The sequence below is a fragment of the Homarus americanus genome, unplaced genomic scaffold (genome assembly GCF_018991925.1).
Source record: "Homarus americanus isolate GMGI-L3 unplaced genomic scaffold, GMGI_Hamer_2.0 scaffold30535, whole genome shotgun sequence".
Taxonomy (NCBI): Eukaryota; Metazoa; Arthropoda; class Malacostraca; order Decapoda; family Nephropidae; genus Homarus; species Homarus americanus.
The window spans coordinates 4,923,221-4,948,030 of NW_024732440.1; the positions used below are offsets into that span (position 1 = coordinate 4,923,221).

At 34.1% G+C, this 24,810-nt stretch overlaps 1 protein-coding gene across 9 annotated transcripts in view; it reads right to left on the reverse strand.

Moving 5' to 3' along the window:
• Positions 1-19,614: 19,614 nt before the first annotated feature.
• LOC121868777 (bis(5'-adenosyl)-triphosphatase ENPP4-like) overlaps positions 19,615-24,810 on the reverse strand; it is an 88,705-nt gene continuing 83,509 nt past the window's right edge. For 8 of the 9 annotated variants that reach the window (XM_042369676.1, XM_042369672.1, XM_042369677.1 and 5 more), the window contains one exon: positions 19,615-19,966. In XM_042369676.1, the coding sequence (XP_042225610.1) occupies positions 19,879-19,966 (88 nt within the window). In that variant the 3' untranslated portion in view covers positions 19,615-19,878. The remainder of the gene's footprint in view (positions 19,967-24,810) is intronic. The other variant, XR_006089447.1, reaches the window with a different exon arrangement.

The window sequence follows — 24,810 nt, forward strand, 5'->3', positions numbered from 1 at the left end:
TCGGTGACTAACTTCGTTCAGTTACGTGTTAACTTCAGAAAATTTCAAAATTGTAAAATTTCAAAAGATTTTCAAATTTTTCGAAATTTCAGAAATTTTTCAAAAATTTTCCAAGTTTTTGAAATTTTCAGAAATTCGAAAATTTTTCAGAAATTTTCCCAAAAATTTTCTAAAATTTTCGAAATTTTGAAAATTCAAATTTTCGAAATTTTCGGAATTTTCCAAAAATTTTCAAAATTTTTAGAAAATTTTCAAATTACTCAAAAATTTTCAGAATTTTCAAAATTTCTAAAATTTTCCCCAAAAATTTCAGAAATTTTCAAAAAATTTTCGAAAAATTTCCAAGAGTTTTTCGAAATTTTTCCCAAAGTTTTCGAAAATTTTCAAAATTTTCGAAAATTTTCGAAATTTTCAAAATTTCCAAAATTTTCCAAAAAATTTTCAAAAATTTTCATAAAATTTTCAAAAATTTCCTCGATATTTTCTGATTTTCGAAGGAATTTTCTGATTTTCAAAATTTTCAAAATTTTCAAAATTTTCAGAAATTTTAAAATTTTCTGATTTTCCAAAATTTCAATTTTCCAAGAATTTTCGAATTTTCGAAGATTTTCAAAAATTTTCCCAAAAGTTTTCAAAAATTTTCCCAAATTTCTGAAATTTTCGAAATTTTCAAGAATTTTCAAATTTTCGGAAAATTTTTCAAAATTCTCAAAAATTTTCTAAAATTACTTTCAGAAAATTTTTCAAGATTTTCAAAATTTTCAGAAAATTCCCAAAAATTTCGAAAATTTTTCAAAAATTTTTCGAATCAAAAGATTTCAAAATTTTTCCAAAAATTTTCGAAATTTTCAAAAAATTTTCCAAAAATTTTCGAAATTTCCAAATTTTAAAATTTTCCCAAGAATTTTCAAATTTTCCGAAAATTTTCCCAAAATTTTCAAAATTTTCAAGAATTTTCAAAATTACCTTCAAAAATTTTCAAATTTTCGAATTTCCAAATTACTTTCAAAAAGTTACTCCCCAGATTTTCCAAGAATTTTAAAAGTTACTTTCCAGAGTTACTTTCAGAAGATTTCATTTCTCCCAAGAGTTACTCCCAAAATACTTTCTAAAAGTTTTCCCAAGATTTTCAGAAAGATTTTCAAGGAATTTCTCAGAATTTTCGAAAATTTCAAAAATTTCAAATTTTCGGTACTCCCAAAATTTTTCGAAAATTTTTCAGAGAATTCTCGAAATTTTCAAAATTTTTCCAAAATTTTCAGAAATTTTCCAAAAATTTTTCAGAAAATTTCAAATTTCCGAAAATTTTCAATTTCAAAATTTTTCGAAAAATTTCCAAAATTTTCGAAATTTTCCAAAATTTTCGAAAAATTAGAATTTTCAATTTCAGAAATTTTCCAAAATTTTCAAGAATTTTCATAAAATTTTCAAAATTTTCCAGAATTTTCCTGATTTTTCGAGAATTTTTCAAAATTTTCCGAAAATTTTCAAAATTTTCAAAATTTCAGAAATTTCCAAGAATTTTCCCCAAATTTTCCCAAAAATTTCCCAATTTTCCAAAATATTTCAATTTTCGAATTTTCAAAAGATTATCCCAAGATTTTCAAAATTTTCCCCAAATTTCGAAAATTTTCCAAGATTTCCAAGTTTTTCCCCAAATTTCGAGAAGTTAACAAAATTTTCCCAAAGTTTCAGAAGTTTTCCTAAAATTTTCAAAATTTTCCTCAAAATTTTCCCAAATTTTTCAGAAAATTTCACAAAGTTACTCAAATTTTCGAAAATTCCCAAAAATTTCGAAGAATTTTCCCAAAATTTCAGAATTTTTCAAATTACCTCAAAAGTTTTCCAAAATTTTCGAAATTGCCAAGATTTTCGAAAAATTTCCAAGGTTACTCGAAATTTTCAAATTTTCCGAAAATTTTCAGAAATTTTTCGAAAAATTTCAAAGTTGCTTCAAAATTTTCAAAATTTTCTATAAAGTTTCCAAAAATTTTCGAAATTTTTCCAAAATTTTCGAAATTTTTCGAAATTACCCGAGAATTTTTCAAGAATTACTCAAAATTTTTCAGGAATTTCCCAGGTTTTTCCGAAGATTCTCCCAAAGGTTTTCGAAGGTTCAGGTTCTGAGAGTTTTCAAGAGATTTCAAGGTTTTTCAGAAAGTTCAAGGTTCGAAGGATTTTCAAGAAAGTTTTTCAAGTTACTCCCAAAGGATTTTCAGAGTTACTTCGAAAATTTTTCCAAGGTTACTCCTAAGATTTTCAAAGATTTTTCAGAAAGTTCAAAAGAGTTTCCTAACTTTTCGAAGGATTTTCAAGAATTTTCCAAGATTTTCAGAATTTCAAGAATTTTCCCAAGATTTTTCCAAGAATTTAAGGTTATCGAAGAATTTTTCCCAAAATTTTCGAAAATTTCAAAAGAATTATTCAAGAATTTTCCAAAGTTACTCCAAGATTTCTCCCCAGATTTTTTGGAAGAATTTTCAAAATTTTCAAAAATTTTTCGAAAATTCTAAAAAATTTCGAAAATTATCGAAATTCTTCCCAAAATTTTCTAAAATTTTCCAAAAATTTTTAGAAAATTTCAAGATTACTCGGAAATTTTTCCAAAATTTTCAAAAATTTTCCCAGTTATCGAAGAATTTTCCAAAATTTTCCAAAAATTTTCAGAAAATTCCCAAAAATTTCGAGAATTTTCCCAAAATTTCAGGAAATTTTCCAAAATTACTCAAATCAATTTCCAAATTTCTCGGTCATTTCGAAAGTTTACTCAAATTTTCGAAAATTTCTCAGAGATTTTCAAAATTTTCCAAGATTTTCCCAGGTCTAAAAATTTTCAAAAATTTTCGAGAATTACTCCGATGTTACTCTGATTTTCAGAAAATTTTCCAGATTTTCAAAATTTTCAAAATTTCCCAAAAATTTTCAGGAATTCAAAATTTCTCCCAAATTTTACAAAATTTCCGAATTTTCAAATTTCCAAATTTTTAGAAATATTCAAATTTTCAAAATTTCTCAAAATTTTCCCAAATTTCTCGGAAAATTTTCCGAAATTTCAAAATTTTCCCAAATTTTCGGAAAATTTTCCCAAAAATTTTCCAAAATTTTCCAGTTTTCTCAAAATTTTCAAAATTTCCAAAATTTTCCCAAATTTTCCGAAAATTTTCAAGAATTTCAAAATTATTCAGAAAATTCCCAAAAAATTTCGAAAATTTTCCCCAAAATTTCAGAAATTTTCCAAAATTTTCTGAAAATTTCCCAAAATTTTCCGAAAATTTTCAAAATTTTCGAAAAATTTTCAAAATTTTCAAAGATTTTCCAAAATTTTCGAAAAATTTTCAAGTTACTCAAATTCAAATTTTCCAAATTTTTCAAAATTTCATAAAATTTTCCCAAATTTCCGAGAAATTTTTCCAAAATTTTTCAAAATTTTCAAATTTTTCCAATTTTAAAATTTTCAAGTTTAAATCCGAATTTTCCGAAAATTTTCAAAAATTCAAAATTTTCAGAAATTTCCCAAAAATTTTCACAAGTTTTCCAAAATTTACTTTAAATTTTCAAGGATTATACTAAATTTTCCAAAAATTTTTTCAGAAAATTCCAAAAAATTTCGAAGAAATTTTCGAAAAGATTCTAAGATTTTTCCAAGATTTTCAAATTTTCCGAAGGATTTCAAGATTTTTCAGAAGATTTTCAAGGATTTTCTGAGAGATTTTCCCAAGGTTCAAGGAATTTTCCCAAGGTTACTTTCGGGTGCCTCAAGTACTGGAGATTTTCGGGAAGAGGAATTTTCCAAGAGATTTTCCCAAGGTTTCTCGAAAATTCCCAAAAATTTCGAAAATTTTCAGAAGGTTACTCAAGGAATTCTCAAGGTTACCGGAGATTTTTCGAAGTATTGAAATTTTCAAAAGGTTTCGGAGATTTTTCCAAGATTTTTCCAGAGTTTCTCAAGAGATTTTCAGAAAATTTTCAAAATTCGAGAATTTTTCAAGAATTTTCCCAAGATTTTTCCTAAGATTACTCCCAAGTTTCTGAAAAGGATTTCAAGATACTCAAATTTTTCAAGGATTTTCCCAAATTTCAGATTACCGGTTTCTCGAATTTTCAGGTTCTCAGAGATTTCAGAATTTTCCAAGGTGCAAGATTTTCCAAAAATTTTCATCAAGGTTTCAGATTTCTAAAATTTTTCCAAAAATTTTCGAAATTTTTCAAATTTCGAAATTTTCAAAATTTTCCAAAATTTTCCAAAAATTTTCCAAAATTTCCCAAAATTTTCCAAAATTTCCAAAAATTTTCCCAAAATTTTCAAGAATTTTTCAAATTTTTCCGAAAATTTTCAAAATTTACCAAAAAATTTCAAAATTTTTAGAAATTTCAAAAATTTTCCCAAAATTTCAAAATTTCCCAATTTCGAAAATTTTCCCAAATTTTCAGAAAATTTCAAAATTTTCAAATTTTTCCAAAATTTTCAAAAATTTTCAATTTTCCAAGTTTTTCAAAAAATTTTCTAGAATTTTCAAAAAAAATTTACAAAATTACTAAGAAAATTCTAAAATTTTCGAAAAGTTTCTAAAGAAAATTTTCAAAAATTTTTCCCAAAATTTTCAGATATTTTCCGAAAATTTTCAAAATTTCTAAATTTTCAAAAATTTTCAGAAATTTCAAAATTTTCCAGAAATTTTCAGGTTACTGAGAATTACTCCAAAAATTTTCGAAAAATTTCAAAATTTTCAAGAATTTTCAGAATTTCTCGAAATTTTCTAAAATTTTCGAAATTTAAAAATTTCACAAAATTTTCCAAAATTTTCCCAAATTTTCGAAATTCAAAATTTTCGAAAATTTTCAAATTTCAAAAATTTTCAAATTTTCGAAAATTTCAAAATTACTCAAAAATTTTCCAAAAATTTTTCGAAAATTTTCAGAAATTTTCAAAATTTCCGAAATTTTCCAAATTTTCCAAAATTTTCATAAATTCGAAATTTTCGAAATTTTCCAAAATTTTCGAAATTTTAGGATTTTTTCCAGATTTTCGAAATTTTTGAATTCCAAAAATTTTCCAAATTTTCCGAAAATTTTCAAAAATTTTCCAAGAATTTTCAGAAAATTTCCAAAAAATTTTCCGAAATTTTCCCAAAATTTCAGAAATTTTCAAAATTTTTCGAAAATTTCCAAAATTTTTCGAAAATTTTCAAGGTTACTGAAATTCCAAATTTAATTTTCCAAAATTTTCGAAATTCTCGAAATTTTTCCTGATTTTCGAGGTTACCAAAAATTTTCAAAAAATTTTCAAAATTTCAGAAAATTTTCAAAAGAATTCTTTCCAAATTTTCGAAATTTCAAGAAGTTTCAGAAATTTTTCCCAAAATTCAGAAAATTTCCGAATTTTCAATTTTCCCAAAATTTCTAAAAATTTTCGGGAATTTTCAATTTCCAAAATTTTACTAGATTTTCAAGTTAATAAAGTTTACCAGAAATTTTAAAGTTTTCCAAAAATTTTTCCAATTTTCTAAGATTTCTCTAAAATTTTCAGAAAATTTTCAAAAATTTCTCGAAAATTTTCAAAATTTTCAGAATTTTCCAAGAATTTTCTCAGATTTTCTACAGGTTCCTCGGAAAATTTTCTAAAAATTTTCCAAAATTTTCAGAAAATTCCAAAAAATTTCGAAAATTTTCCAAAAAATTTAGAAATTTTCAAAATTTTCTGAAAAATTTCCAAATTTTCGAAAATTTCTCAAAATTTTCGAAAAATTTTCAGAAATTTTTCAAATTTTCAAAAATTTTCGAAATTTTTAAAATTTTCGAAATTTCCGAAATTTTTCCAAAATTTTCAAAATTTTCTCAAAATTTTCGAAAATTTTCAACAATTTTCCAAAAATTTTCAGAAATTTCCAAAATTTTCCCCAAATTTTCCCAAATTTTCCCCAAATTTTCGAAAATTTTCCCAAAATTTTCAGAAAATTTCCAAAATTTTCAAAATTTTCCCAAAATTTTCAAAAATTTTCAGAAATTTTTCCAAAATTTACTCAAAAAAATTTTAAATTTTAAAAAAATTATTCCAAAAATTTTCAGAAAATTTCAAAATTTTCTGAAAATTCTAAAAATTTCGAAATTTTTCGAAAAATTTCTAAAATTTTTTTCCAAATTTCCTCAGAAATTTTCGAAAATTTTCCAAAAAATTTCCAAATTTTCCTAAAATTTTCGAAAATTTTCAGAAAATTTTCAAATTTTCGAAAATTTCCAAAAGTTTCCAGAATTTTCCAAAAATTTTCAAAAATTTTCCCAAAATTTTAATTTTCCCAAATTTTTCGGAAAATTTTCAAAATTTCAAAATTTTCGAAGATTTTCAAAATTCCCAAGGTACTGGAAGGATTCCCAAAAAAGATTTCGAAAATTTTCAGAAGATTTTCCAAAGGTTTCCCCAGAGTTACTGAAATCCGAAGATTTTCAAGGTTCCTCTAAAATTTTCCAGGATTATCGGAAAATTTCAAAATTTTCAAGAATTTTCTATCAGGAATTTTCAGAAAAATTTTCCAATTTTTCCAAAAATTTTCAGAAAGGATTCCCAAAAATTTTCAAAATTTTTCCGAAAATTTTCAAAATTTTTCGAAAATTTTCAGAAATTTTCGAAAATTTTTCCAAAATTCAAGGTTCCAAAATTTCTCAAAATTTTCCAGAAAATTCCAAAATTCGAAATTTTCCGAATTTTCCAAATTTTCTCAAAATTTTCAAAAATTTTCGAAAATTTCAAAAAATTTTTCGAAATTTCCAAAATTCAGAAAATTTCAAAATTCTAAAAAATTTTCAGAAAATTCTAAAAATTTCAAAATTTTCAGAAATTTTCCAAAATTTTCGAAAATTTCCAAAAATTTCGAAATTTTCCCCAAATTTTCAAAAATTTTTCGAAAATTTTCCCAAATTTTCCAAAAATTTTGAATAATTTCAAAAATTTTCCAAAAAATTTGGGAAAATCTGGGGAAATTTTTGGAAAATCTGAAATTTCTGAAAAATCTAGGGAATTTTGGAAAATCTAGGGAATTTTTGGAAAATCTGGGGAAATTTCACAAATTTTCAAAATTTAAAAATTTCTGAATTTTTCCAAAAATTTCCTAGATTTTCCAAAAATTTCCTAGATTTTTCAGAAATTTCCCCAAATTTTCCAAAAATTCCCTAGATTTTCAGAAATTTCCTAGATTTTCATAAAATTTTTCAAAAATTTTCCCAAATTTAATTTTAAATTTTTCCAAAAATTTACAAAATTTTACAAAAATTTTCAGAAAATTTCCAAAAAATTTCAGAAATTTTGCAAAAATTTTCAGAAATTTTCAGAAATTTTTCCAAAATTTTCCGAATTTTCCGAAAATTTTCAGAAATTTTCCAAAAATTTTCAGAAAATTTCCAAAATTTCCCGAAATTTTTCCCAAATTTTCAAAAATTTTCGAAATTTTCCCAAATTTTCCAAAAATTTCAGATAATTTCCAAAAATTTTCCAAAAATTTGGGAAAATCTGGGAAATTTTGGAAAATCTGAGAATTTTCCGAAAAATCTAGAAATTTTGGGAAAATCTAGAATTTTTTGGAAAATCTGAAATTCACAAAATTTTCAAATTTAAAAATTTCCCCAGATTTCAAAAATTTCCCTAGATTTTCCAAAAATTTCCTAGATTTTGAAATTTCCCCAAATTTCAAAAATTCCCTAGATTTTTCAGAAATTTCCTAGATTTTCATAAATTTTTCCAAAAATTTTCCCCAAATTTTCAAGAATTTTCCCAAATTTTCAAAAATTTTACAAAATTTTACAAAATTTTCCAGAAATTTCCAAAAAATTTCAGAATTTTGCAAAATTTTCAGAAATTTTCAGAATTTTTCCAAAATTTTTCGAATTTTCGAAATTTCAAAAATTTTCCAAAGTTATTTCAAAAAATTTACTCATACTAATTTTCTAAAATTTTAAAATTTTCTAAAATTTATCAAAATTTCCTAAATTTTTCAGAAAATTTCCGAAATTTCTAAAATTTCTCCCAAATTTTCAAAAATTTTCCAAAAATTTTCTCCAAAATTTTCAAGAATTTCCCCAAATTTTCAGAAAATTTTCCCAAAATTTACTCAAAAATTTTAAGTTCTCAAAATTTTCAGAAAATTCCCAAAATTTCGAAAATTTTTCCCAAAATTTTCAGAAATATTCAAAATTTTCCGAAAAATTTCAAAATTTTCAAAATTTTCAAAATTCCGAAAAATTCTTAGAAAATTCTAAAAATTTGAAATTTTTCAGAAAATTTCAATTTTCCGAAATTTTTCCAAAATTTCAGAAAATTCTAAAAGTTCCAAAGTTTTCCGAAAATTTTCGAAATTTCTCGAAAATTTTTCAAAATTTTCCCAAATTTTTCGAAGATTTTTCAAAATTTTCAAAAATTTTCAGAAATTTCATAAATTTTAAATTTTCCCAAAAATTTCCAATTTTCCGAAAATTATCCGAAATTTACAAAAGTTTCAGAAAATTTCCAAAAATTTTCAGAAAATTTCAAAAATTTCTAGAAAATTTCCAAAATTTTCAGAAAATTCTAAAATTTCGAAATTTCTCCAAAAATTTTCAGAAATTTTCGAAATTTTCCCAAATTTTCCCCAATTTTTCGAAAAAATTTCGAAAATTTTGAAATTTTCTTCAAAAATTTTCCCAAAATTTCTAAAATTTCCAATTTTCAGAAATTTTTCAAAATTCAAATTTTCCGAAAATTGTCAAAAATTTTCCAAAAATTTTCAAAAATTTTCCGAAAATTTTAAAAAATTTCCAAAATTTCCAAAAAATTTCAGAAAATTTCCTAAATTTTTCCAAAATTTTCCGAAATTTTCCAAAAATTTTACAAAATTTTACAAAAATTTTCGGAAATTTTGCAAACATTTTCAGAAATTTTTCCAAAATTTTCCAAAATTTTCCCAAAATTTTCCCAAAATTTTCAGAAAATTTCCAAAATTTTTCGAAAATTTTCAGATATTTTTCCAAAATTTTCCGAAATTTTCCAAAAATTTTCCCAAATTTTCCGAAAATTTTCCAAAATTTTCAAAACTTTTCCCAGGTTAGGTTGGGTTAGGTTAGGTTCGGTTAGGTTGGGTTGGGTTAGGTTAGGTTAGGTTAGTTGAGTTAGGTTGGGTTAGGTTGGGTTGGGTTGGGTTGGGTTAGGTTGGGTGAGGTTGGGTTAGGTTAAGTTAGGTTGGGTTAGGTTGGGTTGGTTTCTATTTTTCAATTTTTCCGTTTTTCGATTTTTCAATTTTTCCGATTTTTAAGATTTTCGATGGATTGGTAGGAGTAGGGGCAGGGTTTCGGGGTGGGGGTGGGGGAGGCAGGTTAGGTTAGGTTAGGTTAGGTTGGGTTAGGTTAGGTTAGGTTAGGTGGGTTGGGTTAGGTTAGGTTAGGTTGGGTTAGGTTAGGTTGGGTTGGGTTAGGTTAGAATAGGTTAGGTTAGGTGAGGTTGGGTTAGGTTAGGTTAGGTTGGGTTGGGTTTTCCTATTTTTCAATTTTTTCCGTTTTTTCGATTTTCGAATACCGATTTTTTAAAGTTTTCCGATGGATTGAGGTAAGGGGCAGGGGTTCGGGGTGGGGGAGGGAGCAAGGTTAGGTTAGGTTAGGTTAGGTTAGGTTAGGTTAGGTTGGGTTAGGTTAGGTTAGGTTAGGTTAGGTTGGGTTAGGTTAGGTTAGGTTGGGTTAGGTTGGAGTTGAGTTAGGTTAGGTTGGGTTAGGTTAGGTTAGGTTAGGTTGGGTTAGGTTAGTTAGGTTAGTTAGGTTGGGTTGGGTTTAGGTTAGGTTAGTTGGTTGGGTTAGGTTAGGTTAGGTTAGGTTGGGTTAGGTTGGGTTAGGTTAGGTTAGGTTGGGTTAGGTTAGGTTGGGTGAGGTTGGGTTAGGTTAGGTTAGGTTAGGTTGGGTTAGGTTAGGTTGGTGAGGTTGGGTTAGGTTTTGCTATTTTTCAATTTTTCCGTTTTTCGATTTTTTCGAATTTTACTGATTTTAAAGATTTTTTCGATGGTTGGTGAGGTAGGGGCAGGGGTTCGGGGTGGGGGAGGAGGCAGGTTAGGTTAGGTTAGGTTAGGTTAGGTTAGGTTGGGTTAGGTTAGGTTAGGTTAGGTTAGGTTAGGTTAGTTTAGGTTAGGTTAGGTTGGGTTAGGTTAGGTTAGGTTGGGTGAGTTGGGTTAGGTTAGGTTTTCCTATTTTCAATTTTTTCCGTTTTCGATTTTCAATTTTACCGATTTTTAAAAGATTTTCGATGGTTGGTAGGAGTAGGGGCAAGGGGTTCCGGGGTGGGGGGCGGAGGGAGGCAAGGTTAGGTTAGGTTAGGTTAGGTTGGGTTGGGTTAGGTTAGGTTAGATTAGGTTGGGTTAGGTTAGGTTGGGTTAGGTTAGGTTAGGTTAGGTTAGGTTGGGTTGGGTTAGGTTAGGTTAGGTTAGGTTAGGTTAGGTTAGGTTAGGTTGGGTTGTAGGTTAGGTTAGGTTGGGTTAGGTTAGGTTGGGTTAGGTTGGGTTGGGTTAGGTTGGGTTAGGTTTTCCTATTTTTCAATTTTTCCGTTTTTTCAGTTTTTCGAATTTTTACCGATTTTAAAGATTTTTCGATGGTTGGTGAGGTAGGGGCAGGGGTTCGGGGTGGGGGGAGGGAGGCAAGGTTAGGTTAGGTTAGGTTAGGTTAGGTTGGGTTGGGTTAGGTTAGGTTAGATTAGGTTGGGTTAGGTTAGGTTAGGTTGGGTTAGGTTAGGTTAGGTTAGGTTAGGTTGGTTTTGGTTAGGTTGAGTTGGGTTGGGTTGGTTAGGTTAGGTTAGGTTAGGTTAGGTTAGGTTAGGTTGGGTTGGGTTGGGTTAGGTTAGTTAGTTAGGTTGGGTTAGTTAGGTTAGGTTGGGTTAGGTTAGGTTAGGTTAGTTAGGTTGGGTTAGGTTAGGTTGGGTTGAGGTTAGGTTAGGTTAGGTTGGTAGGTTAGGTTAGGTTAGGTTATGTTAGGTTAGGTTAGGTTAGGTTGGGTTGGGTTGGGTTAGGTTAGGTTAGGTTAGGTTGGGTTAGGTTAGGTTGGGTTAGGTTAGTTAGGTTAGGTTAGGTTAGGTTGGGTTAGGTTGGTTGGGTGAGGTTGGGTTAGGTTAGGTTAGGTTAGGTTGGGTTGGGTTAGGTTAGGTTGGTGAGGTTGGGTTAGGTTTGCTATTTTTTCAATTTTTCCGTTTTTCGATTTTTTCGAATTTTTCCGATTTTTAAAGATTTTCCAATGGTTGGTAGGAGTAGTGGGCGGGGTTCCGGGGTGGGGGAGGGAGGCAAGGTTAGGTTACGTTAGGTTGGGTTAGGTTGGTTGGGTTAGGTTGAGGTTAGGTTAGGTTGGGTTGAGTTAGGTTAGGTTTGTTAGGTTAGGTTAGGTTAGGTTGGGTTGGAGTTAGGTTAGGTTGGGTTGGGTTAGGTTAGGTTAGGTTGGGTTAGGTTGGGTTAGGTTAGGTTAGGTTAGGTTGGGTTAGGTTGGGTTGGGTTAGGTTAGGTTGGGTGAGGTTAGGTTGGGTTGGGTTAGGTTAGGTTGGGTTTTGCTATTTTTTCAATTTTCCGTTTTTCGATTTTTTCAATTTTTACCGATTTTTTAAAGATTTTCCGATGGATTGATAAGGTAGGGGGCAGGGGTTCTGGGGTGGGGGAGGGGAGGCAGGTTAGGTTAGGTTAGGTTAGGTTAGGTTAGGTTAGGTTAGGTTGGTTGGGTTAGGTTAGGTTAGGTTGGGTTAGGTTGGAGTTAGGTTAGGTTGGGTTAGGTTAGGTTTGGTTGGGTGAGGTTGGGTGAGGTTAGGTTAGGTTAGGTTAGGTTGGGTTAGGTTAGTTAGGTTAGGTTGGGTTAGGTTAGGTTGGGTTAGGTTGGGTTAGGTTAGGTTAGGTTTGGTTGGGTTAGGTTAGGTTAGGTTGGGTTGGGTTGGGTGAGGTTGGGTTAGGTTAGGTTAGGTTAGGTTGGGTTAGGTTAGGTTAGGTTGGGTGAGGTTGGGTTAGGTTTGCTATTTTTCAATTTTTTCGTTTTTCGATTTTTCGAATTTTCCGATTTTAAAGATTTTCAATGGATTGGTAAGGAGTAGTGGGCGGGGGTTCCGGGGTGGGGGGGAGGAGGCAAGGTTAGGTTAGGTTAGGTTGGGTTAGGTTGGTTAGGTTAGGTTAGGTTGGGTTAGGTTTGGTTAGGTTGGGTTAGGTTAGGTTAGGTTAGGTTGGGTTGGGTTGGGTTAGGTTAGGTTAGGTTTGCTATTTTCAATTTTTTCCGTTTTTCAATTTTTCCGAATTTTGGCTTTGCCTAACAACTATACTAACCTAACTAACCTACTTCTTCTTTAACCTAACCTAACCTTGCCTCTCCCCACCCAGAACCCCTGCCCCTACTCCTAACAATCCATCGGAAAAATCTTTAAAAAATCGGTAAAATCGAAAAAACGGAAAAATTGAAAAATAGCAAACCTAACTAACCTAACCCAACCTAACCTAACCTCTCAACTAACCTAACAAAGCCTAACCTCCTTAAACTAACCTAACCTAACCCAACCTAGCCTAACCTAACCTAACCTAGCAACCTAACCCTAACCTAACCTAACCTAACCTTGCCTCCCCCTCCCCCCCACCCGGAACCTGCTTCTCCTTACCAATCCATTGGAAAAATCTTTAAATCGGAAAAATTCGAAAAAATTCGAAAAAAACGGAAAAATTGAAAAAATAGCAAAACTACAACCTGCAACCTAACCTAACCTAACCCAACCTCACAACCTAACCTAATGTCAACCTAAACCTAACCTAACTAACCTAACCTAACCTAACCTTGCCTCCCCTCCTCCCAGGAACCCCTGCCCCTACTCCTTACCAATCCATTGGAAAATCTTTAAAAATCGGAAAAAATCGAAAAAATCGAAAAAACGAAAAATTGAAAAAAATAGGAAAAGCAACCCAACCTAACCTAACCTAACCTAACCTAACTATTCTAACCTAACCCAACCTAACCCAACCTAACCTAACCTAACCTAACCTAACCTAACCTAACCTAAACCAACTAACCTAACCTAACCCTAACCTAGCCTAACCCAACCTAACCTAACCTAACCTTGCCTCCCCCTACCCCCCACCCCGAAACTCCCTTTTCTCCTACCAATCCATCGGAAAATCTATAAAAATCGGTAAAAAATCGAAAAAATCGAAAAAAACAGAAAAATTGAAAAAATAGCAAAACCTAACCTAACCTAACAACCTAACCTAACTAACCTAACCCTAACCCCAACCTCACCCAACCTAACCTAACCTAACCCAACCTAACTAACTTCCTAACCTAACTAGCAGCCAACCCAACTAACCCTAACCCTAACCTAACCTACAACCTAACCCTAACTAACCTAACCCAACCCTAACCTAACCTAACCCTAACCTAACCCAACCTAACTAACCTAACTAACCTAACCTTGCCTCCCCTCCCCCACGGAACCCTGCCCCCTACTCCTTACCAATCCATTGGAAAAATCTTTAAAAATCGGAAAAAATTCGAAAAAATTCGAAAAAAACGGAAAAAATTGAAAAAATAGCAAAACCTAACCTAACCCAACCTAACCTAACCTAACCTAACCTAACCCAACCTCACCCAACCTAACCTAATGTAACCCAACCTAACCTAACCTAACCTAACCTAACCTAACCTTGCCTCCCCCTCCTCCCAGGAACCCCCTGCCCCCTACTCCTTACCAATCCATTGGAAAAATCTTTAAAAAATCGGAAAAAAATCGAAAAAAATCGAAAAAAACGGAAAAAATTGAAAAAATAGGAAAACTTAACCCAACCTAACCTAACCTAACCTAACCTAACCTATTCTAACCTAACCCAACCTAACCCAACCTAACCTAACCTAACCTAACCTAACCTAACCTAACCTAACCCAACCTAACCTAACCTAACCCACCTAACCCAACCAATCCCAGCCTAACCCAACCTAACCTAACCTAACCTTGCTTCCCCTGCCCCCCACCCCTGAAACTCCCTGCCCCCTACCTGCCTAAATCCACTGAAAAATCTTAAAAAATCTTTAAAAAATCGAAAAATCGAAAAACGGAAAAATTTTAAAAAAATAGTAAAACCCAACCCAACCTAACCCAACCCAACCTAACCTAACCTAACCTAACCTAACCCAACCTCACCCAACCCAACCTAACCTAACCCAACCCAACTCAACTCTAACCCAACCTAACCTAACGAACTCAACCTAACCTAACCTAACCTAACCCAACCCAACCCAACCTAACCTAACCTAACCTAACCTAACCTAACCTAACCTAACCTAACCTAACCCAACCCAACCCCGTCGCCAGTGTAGTATCTTGCGTTATGTAATGGGAGAATGACAAGTCACATGGTCGGTCTAGCTGGGGTGTTTATTCTCTATTGTTCGTTACAACGTGCCTAACATGTTTCGTGTTTACACAAGCCTAACACTTTCTGACTTTGGTAAGAAGTAACATAATATATAATGTATATATAATCAATAAAGGCAGCATATAAACATACATATATATAACAGGCAGGAACACTTGGTTGTTTACATTTGGGGTAGGATCAAGATTGCATTATGAGGTACTATATGCACTCAAGTCATGTTTGCCACAAGTATTTTTGGCTTTGTAGTAGAATTGAAAGTGTTTAACTAGCCAAATGTGTGAAAAACATAGGATTATTAACAGTTGATAATTGTTTTTGTTTTAATAGCCTAATCAGAGTTTACAGTTCCCCACTCCAACAACAGTTGAATTTTCTCATCACTGATGTTATACTAGAACTAGAACAAATACAGTTAAAGACAATTAAGAAATAAAAACAGTGTTGAATTTTTTCAACATTTGATAATTATAAAATCACTTAAATTAGACAGTTTTGATTTAACCTTATTCATTATAACAACTAGGCCTAGAGTTACTGCTCTTAATTTAGTAACACAATATATTTATATAGTTAAAATATCTACTTCTTTATTTTGTAAATATAAAGTAATTTAATTAATGAGAAATTCAGTAACTTACTTGTTACTTCACACAATCCACATCAAACCACACGTTAAAATAGTCACATTTCGTTGATACTGCAAGAGCCTGAGTGAGGGCTGAGAGGCGAGGGAATGAACCTAGACAATTTCGGACGTTCAGGAACGTTCTTAAATGTGTATAAATAAAGCCGTTTTCCATTGGTTTTCTTGGCTTAAAACCCTTACAAAACATAGTTAACAAACAAAATGGGATAAATATTTCTAACCAAATTTATGCGGTGGTTTTACACTAGCCCATTAGGTCTTATCGCAAATATGATCTGGTCACTACAAGGCATAATACCTTCAGAAGAATAACCTGTGGTGCCCCCTTCTTTTGGTGCCCTAAGCACGTGCTTATTTTGCTTAATGGTTAATCCAGCCCTGAGTATAATGCTGTAAATTATAAGTACAATACAGTATATAATATGGTGCACCAGCTGTCATTTTTCCTTGCCAACCTTATCCTACTCTGGCCAATCAATCAAGAAGAATGGGCTTCATTTGGACCTACATGGTGAAATATTCCTTTCTTTATAAATAGAAAATGAATACAATCATATAGATATATGTATTAGGGTGTGTCATAGGAGGGAAGATCAGCTAAAACTAATGGCCCATCACTTTTTTGGTAGATTTTAGTGTATATAAACAGAAAATAATTTCAGTTTCAATATTTTGCAACCTTTTGCTAGGTAAATTTTAGCGTGAAATTTATCGAAAATCTAACGTACAGCTGCATTAGTGCATTACAATTAAATAGTGAACATTGCTTTCTGACTTCATCTTTTAACAACCTAACTAACAATATTTTTCTGTTTCAGGATTTTTGATACATTTATAAGTTGATAATATTTGCGATGGCTGCTTGTGTCAGGACGAGGAACCAAAAATCCAGCCATCTCAGTCACTATCTTGGGTCTGGGAGAGAGCTCCTGAAGTCGGAGTTGCCTACATTGAGAGATGCTTTGAGATACGGTGTTTTAATCAGGCAAATCAGTGAAAAGAACCAAAGAACTTACACAAACAGAGACATTGCCAGTGATATGACCAAAGCTGTCTTGGCACAGTACACTCGGCTAACGCTCAGTTCAAGCCTCCAGTCATAACAAGTCAGAAGAAGATTAGCAGAGACTGGGCTAGCCAGTTGGGAAAGGCAAGAGATATCTCTTGGGAGAGGAAAACTTGCAAAGTTATGACAGCTTGCTGCCAACTGACCCTGAAGCATTTGACATAATTACTTGCAAGTGCCCACAATTGTTCTGTCCTGAGCTCATTTTTTATCGCGACTGTAAATCCGAGGCCCACATCTCCTGTATTTGCAAGCGAACTGAAGATTCTTGGTGATCGAACTGCATTTGTCAAAGCACAGAGAGAAGACTGGCAGTATAGGGGCTCTCATGATTTCTAGCCAAGATATTCCGGAGTCCAAGAGACAGGAGGCTGCCACAGAGAGACAGAAGAGGAGAAGAGACTTGAGAAGGCCCAGGGTGAGGTAAAAAAGGCCGATGATTGGAGTCAAGCTGATTCAGAGTTTAATGATTTCCCCATGGCTGATCCGAGTGCTGACCAGGAGAATGGTAACTTTGTCCCTAACCCAGAAAATAATGATCCCAAACCTTCCAGGCATAAGATTCGAAATAGGAAAGATATCCCGAGCATAGCTCTGGCCAGCATGCGACACCACACTGGTCTCAGAGAAACTGCAGAGATAGCAACAGCTGCCTGGATTGACGGTGGTTTGATAACACCTGATGATGTCTACCTGGTGATAGATCATAACAAAGTAAGGAGAGCTCAGGAGAAACTTGTCAGTAACCTAGAAGAGTGAGTTTGATAAGGATAAGAGAAAAATGGAATCAATTGTTTGTTCTTGATGGGAGAAGGGATGACACCAGCGTTCATGAAAGTTGGAGATTCTGACAAGTTGTTCCCTGCCATGGTGAAGGAGGAACACTACTCCTGCTGCAGTGAACCAGGAGGGAAGTATTTGTGGCATTTCACTCCAGAGAAAGATGACATCAGGAAACCAGCTGAGATAGTGGCAGATAACATTGTGAACTGGCTCAGAGAGAGGACCGTAGACCAGACCCTGCAGGCCATTGGAGGGGACAGCACCAACACAAACACAGGGTGGCAAGGGGGGGTCATACAGTGGATAGAGCTGAAGATTGGGAGGAAGCTGGTCTGGATTGTTTGTGACCTCCACACCAATGAGTTGCCACTCAGACATCTGATCCAGGAGCTGGATAGCAAGACTCTTTCAAACAACAGATGGTCTGGTCCTCTTGGCAAGATGCTGGACTCTGCCACTGAGTTAGAAATAAATCCGAGCTTTGAAAAAATCACAGTTGGCCCTCCACTCGTTGAGCTTGCACATACTGTCATTGACGACCTGAGTACTGACCAGTACTATGGTTACATGATTTGCAGTGCCATCAAAACTGGGGTCATGCCTGATAGACTTGCTTACCTGCAGATAGGTCCAGTCTCACATTCTAGGTGGCTCACAACGCTCTCAGGTTCTGCAGAATTTGGGTCGCTCATCATAAACTGAAAGGAACCAGCTTCACATCCTGAGACTTATTGTCCAATTCATCGTGAGTGTCTACTTGCCAAATTGGTTCAACACCAAGGTCAAGTCATCGTTCTCCGAAGGTCCGAGGCATGTTCTCTTCTAGCTTGAGCTCCTGAGGAGTCAGCCAAGGAAGGTTGTTCAGATTGTGGAGCAGACTGTGAGGAGATCTTCCTGGTATGCTCATCCCGAGGCAGTTCTGCAGACAATGCTCTGCAGTAAGGATGAGGAGAGAAGAGTGGCAGTCAAAAAGATCTTGGATATGAGACTTATGAGAGGATCTGGGCATGACGAATCAGTTGGTGACGATTCCTTCAGGGTCAGGAAGACTCCTGAAGTCAATCTAGGTGCCAAGACCCTCACTGATCTCATAGATCTGGATAACATCCAGGCTGGCAGTGAGCCCCCCTCTTACCTGCAGCCTCACCAATGTTCAAGTCAGAGCTTTCCTGGACAACCCCATGCATGTCCCTGCCTGGCCCTCGCACACCCAGAGTATAGAGCGTTGTGTACAGCAAGTGAGCGAGGCCAGCAGTCACGTGTACAGCCAGGAGAGGAGGGAAGGCTACATCCGAGCTCAGGTGGTCAGCAGGGAGGTGATGAGTAGAAACAGAAGCAAGAAAGACATGTTCTCTATGGTGTGCAGCAACACCGGGTCGTAGTAGTAAAACCGGTTTTTGTATTTGATGATTTTGTTTTCTAAAGGAATATTAAATTTAATAAATGTGTCAAGATCATTCGTTTCACTATTCTGGATCATTTTCATCCTAATAAATTAACCTGATACATTTGCTTTACTTTAAATAAGCTAATTAGTGGTGTTGGTAAAAGGGTGGGAATACTGAATTTTCATAAGATTTCAAGTTAAAATTTACCTAGCAAAAAATGAAAACTTTTCAAATCTGAAGATATCACATGATTCTGCACATAGAACTACATCATTAATACCATGGGCTGATTTTTCAAAAAAAAAAAAAAAATTCGCCTCCGTATGACACACCCTAATATGTATACATACAGTATAAGGAGCCATAGCTATCAGAGGTCTCCACTGCATTTTTCCAGGTCTGTCGGCAAGTTTTATTCGTTGTCTGTACTAATATCCTCAAATTGCTTATGCAGTTTAAAAAAATTAATTCCTATACTGTACATGATGAAATCAGTGCACATCAAAGGATTACATAAAATTCTTGCATTTTCTCATTTTTGTTTGTATACTTCCATAGGAAACTTGAAAGTCAACAATTCTCTTCAAGCTTGATACAGCAAACAATGCTTGTTCTCAATAAATCAATAGTAACCTACTGAATCTATCTTACACTTCCATCAATCCATTAGTTCTGATGCTTTCTTGAATCAGATCTAATGAATACTTTTTTTTCATGTTCTAAGGCATAAAGATAAAGTTAATATATAATGTAATCTTGAAAGTTGTTGTCACAGTGATGGGTAAAATTTACACATACAGTATAAGTCCAAAAATCCGGACTGCTTGGGGATTGGGTCGGTCCGGATTTTCGGATTTTCCGGATTCTCAGGCAGTACTTTTAAAATTCAAATTTCAGGAGAAATAAAGAAGAGATGAACAGGTACATTTTGATAGTTTATTCATTAGCAAATATAGCATACTTCATTTATCAAAACGAGCAGTTTTAAAGAAAAAGCTGTGAATTCTAAAATTTTATTCTTTGCCTTTTTTATATCATAAATTGCAGACTTTCCAATGTTATATGTTTCCATTAGAACAGTATTGCTCACACCACGTTCTAGTTTCTTAATTATTTCAAGTTTGTCACCCAATTTCAATGTGTTCTTCTTTCTCTTCACACAACGAAGTTTATCTACTTTAGGAGCCATTATTATGGGCTTGTACAGTACTCTGTAAATGGAATGAGTAGGATTCAAAATTACATACGTTGTCACAGTTTGATTGCTCGTTTTAAAGTGGCGACCGCGTGGTCGCTGTGCAGCTGTGGCGCTCACGCATGCACACAAAAGCCAGCTAAAAAAAAAAAAAAAGTTAAGTTTGAGTTTTCGAAAAGTCCGGATTCTCAGGTGGTACAGATTTCTGGCATCCGGATTTTTGGACTTTTACTGTACATTACTCTTATATACACAATAACAATGAAATTTTTTTCTTAAGATTAGACACACAGTTATAAGGCATTACCTATACAGTACCTGCATGTGTCAATGACTAGAATATAATGATTGAATTTTAGTTCTTTTGGTTTCATTGAACATAAGTGCAAAAAGAGTTAAAATATCAGTCAAAATCAGTGTTATACTTCATCAACAACTTCAGCATCTAATAAACATTCTTCTTCACTTATGTCTTGTAATGGCTCCTTGCCTCCACGCTTTGCTTTCCTGAAAATACACAATTAATTAAAGTATACCTTTTCATTATAAGTTGTGCATGTAAAGTATACAGTTACTGGAATTGAGATAATCAACTTTATAGCATGATATTAAAATACTGTAGTTATAACTAAAATTAGTAGTATAATACAGGTATCCCTCGCTATCCAAATATTATATTACATGTACACCTTTTTTTTCACTATCTGAAAATTATTTTTGCTTATTCCAAAAAGTGGTCCAATCAAAAAATCAAATCATGTGTGCCTGGGTAGCAATCTTGACGAGTTATGCAGAAATGTATTTGTTCCTCACTGAGCACAACAATCCCTACCCCCTCCCCCAAAGTCAGTGTCTTCCCTCCTGCCATTTTCAGTGTGTGTTTGTGTATATATGTATGTGTGTTCCGTGCTTTCTCTTTATCCTTGTGTATTCATGTCGACCATCTTCATATCATGGCATCTAAGTGATCTGCTGATTCCTGATTCCTTGGCTATCCCCACCACCGCTAAGAGATTGCGTAAGACTGTAACACTTGAAACCAAGCTGAAGATAATCAAGCGTCATGTGTAGGGGTTCTGGGTACTCAGTTCTAACTACAGGAGCGAACACAAACACCTGTAGAGCTTTTGTAGGTTCTATTTGACGGAAGTACAGAGGTGCGCAATCCCAGCACCGGTAGTCCCTACACTCTCTATGGGTCAACTGACCTCTCAGGCGACATGTGGCAAGTAGTATATTAGCAGCTTCCATATGTCGCCAGGCACATTATCTAAGCGTGTGGTGACATGAAAAAGGGGCATTGCCACACGCTACTGACTAGATAAGTAATGTATTTAAATGGAGTACATACATAGTATACATACAACATACATAATATACATACATCATGCATGGGGCAAAAGCCCAACCAAGATCAGGCGAGTCCTAGGCCTGCCTGCTTCTACTGTGGGCATGATCTTCAAGCAAGCAGCTGAGAATGTCACACAGATGGATGCAAGCAGGCTAACACAATCCTGTGACTTTTTATAGACAACCTGGAGTGTCTTTTCCAGCTGTGGATAGAAGACCAGACCTCATGTGGCACCCCCGGTTCAATCTCATTATCAAGGGGAAGGCTTTGTCATTGCAGGAAGACTGCAAGAAGGACCCTGCTAGCAAACCTATGTGCGACTTTAAGGCAAGTTCAGGGTGGCTTTTAACAGATTAAGCATCATGCTAATTTTCACAACCTGAAGCTGACCAGGGAAGCTGCAAAGTGCCATAGCTAATGCTGCACAAGCCTTCCCAGAACTCCTGAAGAAGATTTGGGGAGGTGGTTATTTGACCAGACAAGTCATTAACATCGACAAGACTGGGCTTTTTTGGACAAGGACCTACATTGCCCAGGAGGAGAAAACAGTACCTAGTTTTAAAGCTGCCAAAGACAGGCTCACCCTTCTGCTTGGTGGTAATGCTGAAAATGACCTTGAGCTGAAGTCCATGCTCATCTACCATTCTCAAACCTCAGGGCTCTGAAGGGTTTCCTTATGGATCACCTTCCCATAATTTGGCAAACCAATCAGAAGATGTGGGTAATGACAATGTTGATCCAGAACTACATCATTCAGTACCTCTTCAACATGTGCAAAGAATGTCTTGGCTAATAAATTCCTCCTGATCCTTGACAAAGCTCCTGCACACCAACTCCCCATGGAAGAGTGGGCAGACATCAATGTGATGCTTCTTGCACTTAACATCTTCAAGGCCTACTACAGAGGTAGGCCTCACAAATTTGTGACAAATTTCCAAAAGGCACGGATTAGAGGAATAAGCATTAAAAACAGGATAATTTGCTAATCCTTTGCTAAAACCTCAATCTAATGTAATTGTACAACAAATCTAATATTTTTTCAAACTTACACAATGCCATATTTATTGAACAGTTCTTTAACACTTATTCCAATCTATAAAAACAATGTGGTTCAGAGTTAAATGATTTATTGAGCAAAGGGTTAGCCTAATTTGAACAATTTTCAAACTGCATACATCAAAAATGGAAAAAAAACTATCAAACAATGAAATACAATAGCACATATTTTATGTACAAAAATATCCTTCCCCACTCAAACCATCCTCTGGGCAATGTCACAGTTCAACCAGGTAGTCTTCCACCTGACTCGGAGACATGTGGCTCGCTGCCGCGCTGTATTGTGTACAGTATATCCCATGACATCACATTGGGGAGAGGGAGCACAGCTGGGCTCGTGATACAGTTATAGTCCACTGCCTCTACACGTACATTTACTTCCCACACATGGGTGTATACCCATGCTCTTCATTTTTCTTATTTTATAGTTTTATATTTTCTTTATTTCTAAGCAGGGCTGTGGAGTCGGAGTCGAGGAGTCGGAGGAAATTTCGGCTTGTGGAGTCGGAGTCGGTAAAATTGTCCAGACTCCGACTCCGACTGAAGCTATTCTGTTCCTAAGAACAAATATATGAACTCAGGCATATTCATTGCAGTGATTCCACTGATCCCACTAATTTTCTTAAATTATTAAAAGAATTTATTTCCATTTTATAAGCATTATTATGAATTTATTGTAGCAGGCACAGTATAGCACTATAATTTTGGACGATAGTCTCTTCTTTACCATTTGAAATTTTGAATTATATCAAATTTTGTTTCGTTGAAAACTGCACAGAGGCTCTCAGCTACAAAACAATTAGCTACAACCTGTTTTTGGTGAGATTAAGGCAAATTTAATTTAATAACTTAATCATGTAAGGTTTATCCATTTTCCTTAATAAGGTATTCATTTCTTTAATGTACATAAATATATAACTTTACTTTAAAAGGAATTGTAGGATCATCATTTAGATCCACATCAGATTATGAGCTTAAACAAAATTCATATGCTGAGATCGAACTTTTAGATATACATGTAAATGGTGTTTTCTAGTTAATATCTTGAATTCTTAATAAATTTATTTTTCTTTTGATTGAAACTTTGAAAGTCAAGCCTATCATCTTTTTGTAGTTCTTAAATATCGTCCAGATCATTAATAAAGCTGTAGCAGTATAGCCACGGTGTTTTACTTTTTACCTATGCAGGTTACAACATACAAATTACAATTAGGATGGTAGAAATAGTTGTTACAAATAGGCCAAGGAGTCGGAGTCGGAAGCATAAAAATTTGAGGAGTCGGAGTCGAAGGTTTTGTCTTCGACTCCACAGCCCTGTTTCTAAGTCACATCGTTTATATAGAATGGAATAAGTGTTAAAGAGGTCTGCTTTTCTGCAAATCCAGGATTTTGATGAGCATTTAAATTTCAAAACAATTTCTTTTCTTTTTTCAAATGAGCACAATAACTGGAGAATGCTCATACATATGCATGGATTTGCAGAAAAAGAAACTTCTGTGACACGAATTTGCTAGGTCAGTCTGTACCTCCAGAGAACAATGCAGGAACTTGCACACCAGATAGAAGACAACCGAACCAGTATCAAGGAGTTTGTCACTATGAATGGCGTGGTGCAAGATTTGGACTAAGTGCATGCACAAAAATTTTTGGATTTGCTGATGTGGCAAGAGTGCAGCAGGCCATTGTTAACCTTGCTCAGGAGGCTGGTTTTGAGGAACTGGACAGGAAATTGCTCCAGTCCCACAGCTAGGACCTCACCAATGAATAATTCAAGCAACTTCAGCAGGAGAGGGGAGGTGACAATGACAAACAGCAATAGGAAGAACCTGAGAGGTGGCTCAATCTCAGGGTTCTGACTAAGGGCATTGACCTCATTGAGAGGGGCTTGAGTTTTTCTGAGCCAAAGACCTTCCCATGGAAAGGAGTGGTGTAGTTGCCTCTTGTGTACAATATCATCTTTCTTCAATACTGACACTGTCTTCAGACCTGCATTTTCAACTCCCGCTCCCTCCACCAGCAGAATTTCTTTCACTCCTACTACTGCTGGCATGACTGTGTCCACAGTAAACAGCAGTGATGAGGTGGATACCCCTCCTCATCTCATCCCCTGTGGCAAGCCCTGAGCATTCTGTGATAAGGCAGTGTAAAAATTTGTACAGTACAAGCAGTCCCTGGGTTACGAACGAGTTATGTTCCTATGGACATTCTTAAATCAAAACACATACCCTAGGAGCATTCCGTACTTACAGAACAACATTTAAAATCCCACTATATCATAACCTAAGCCCTTATTTACATCAACATCACTGAATTTAAGAGAAAAGAAGAAATAGAACAACAAAATACAGTAAATGAAAGCAAATAATAAGTTATCAGGTAAATAAAATACTGAAAATTTAAAGTTTAACACTCTTTGAAACCTGGGGCTGGCTTGCATGTAGAGATGGGCATTTATAGGAGGGGTGAGAAAGGCTTAATTGGAATGAAACCGAAGATGATGGTGATGATGTACATCTGAGTTTCTCAACCCTTTTTGAGCCTCATTTACTGCTATGGCCCCCCTCATAGGTTAAATGGAAAAATATGGTACTTTTCTCTATGCAGCCCCCTAGGGGGTCAGTGGTCTACGGTAAGTTGAGAAACCCTGGTTGATGGGATTGGTTCTGGAGAATCTGCTGAGGTAGAGGGAACTGGTTCTGGAGTTGTTCTAGGAATGCTGCAGAGGTTGATGGGACTGGTTTTGGCTGCCTTTTGACCTAAAAATTTTTTTCAAGGAATGGTTGAATTGAAACTTTCTTCAAGACCGAATGAAGCCCAGCACTTTATCAATGACTAACAGTGTTTCACCTCTTTCAGAATATTTAATTACATAAACTTTCAGTTCCGTTGTAATTGTTTTCCTTTTCTTGGATGCACTACTATCACTTGCATCAGATTGCATCTA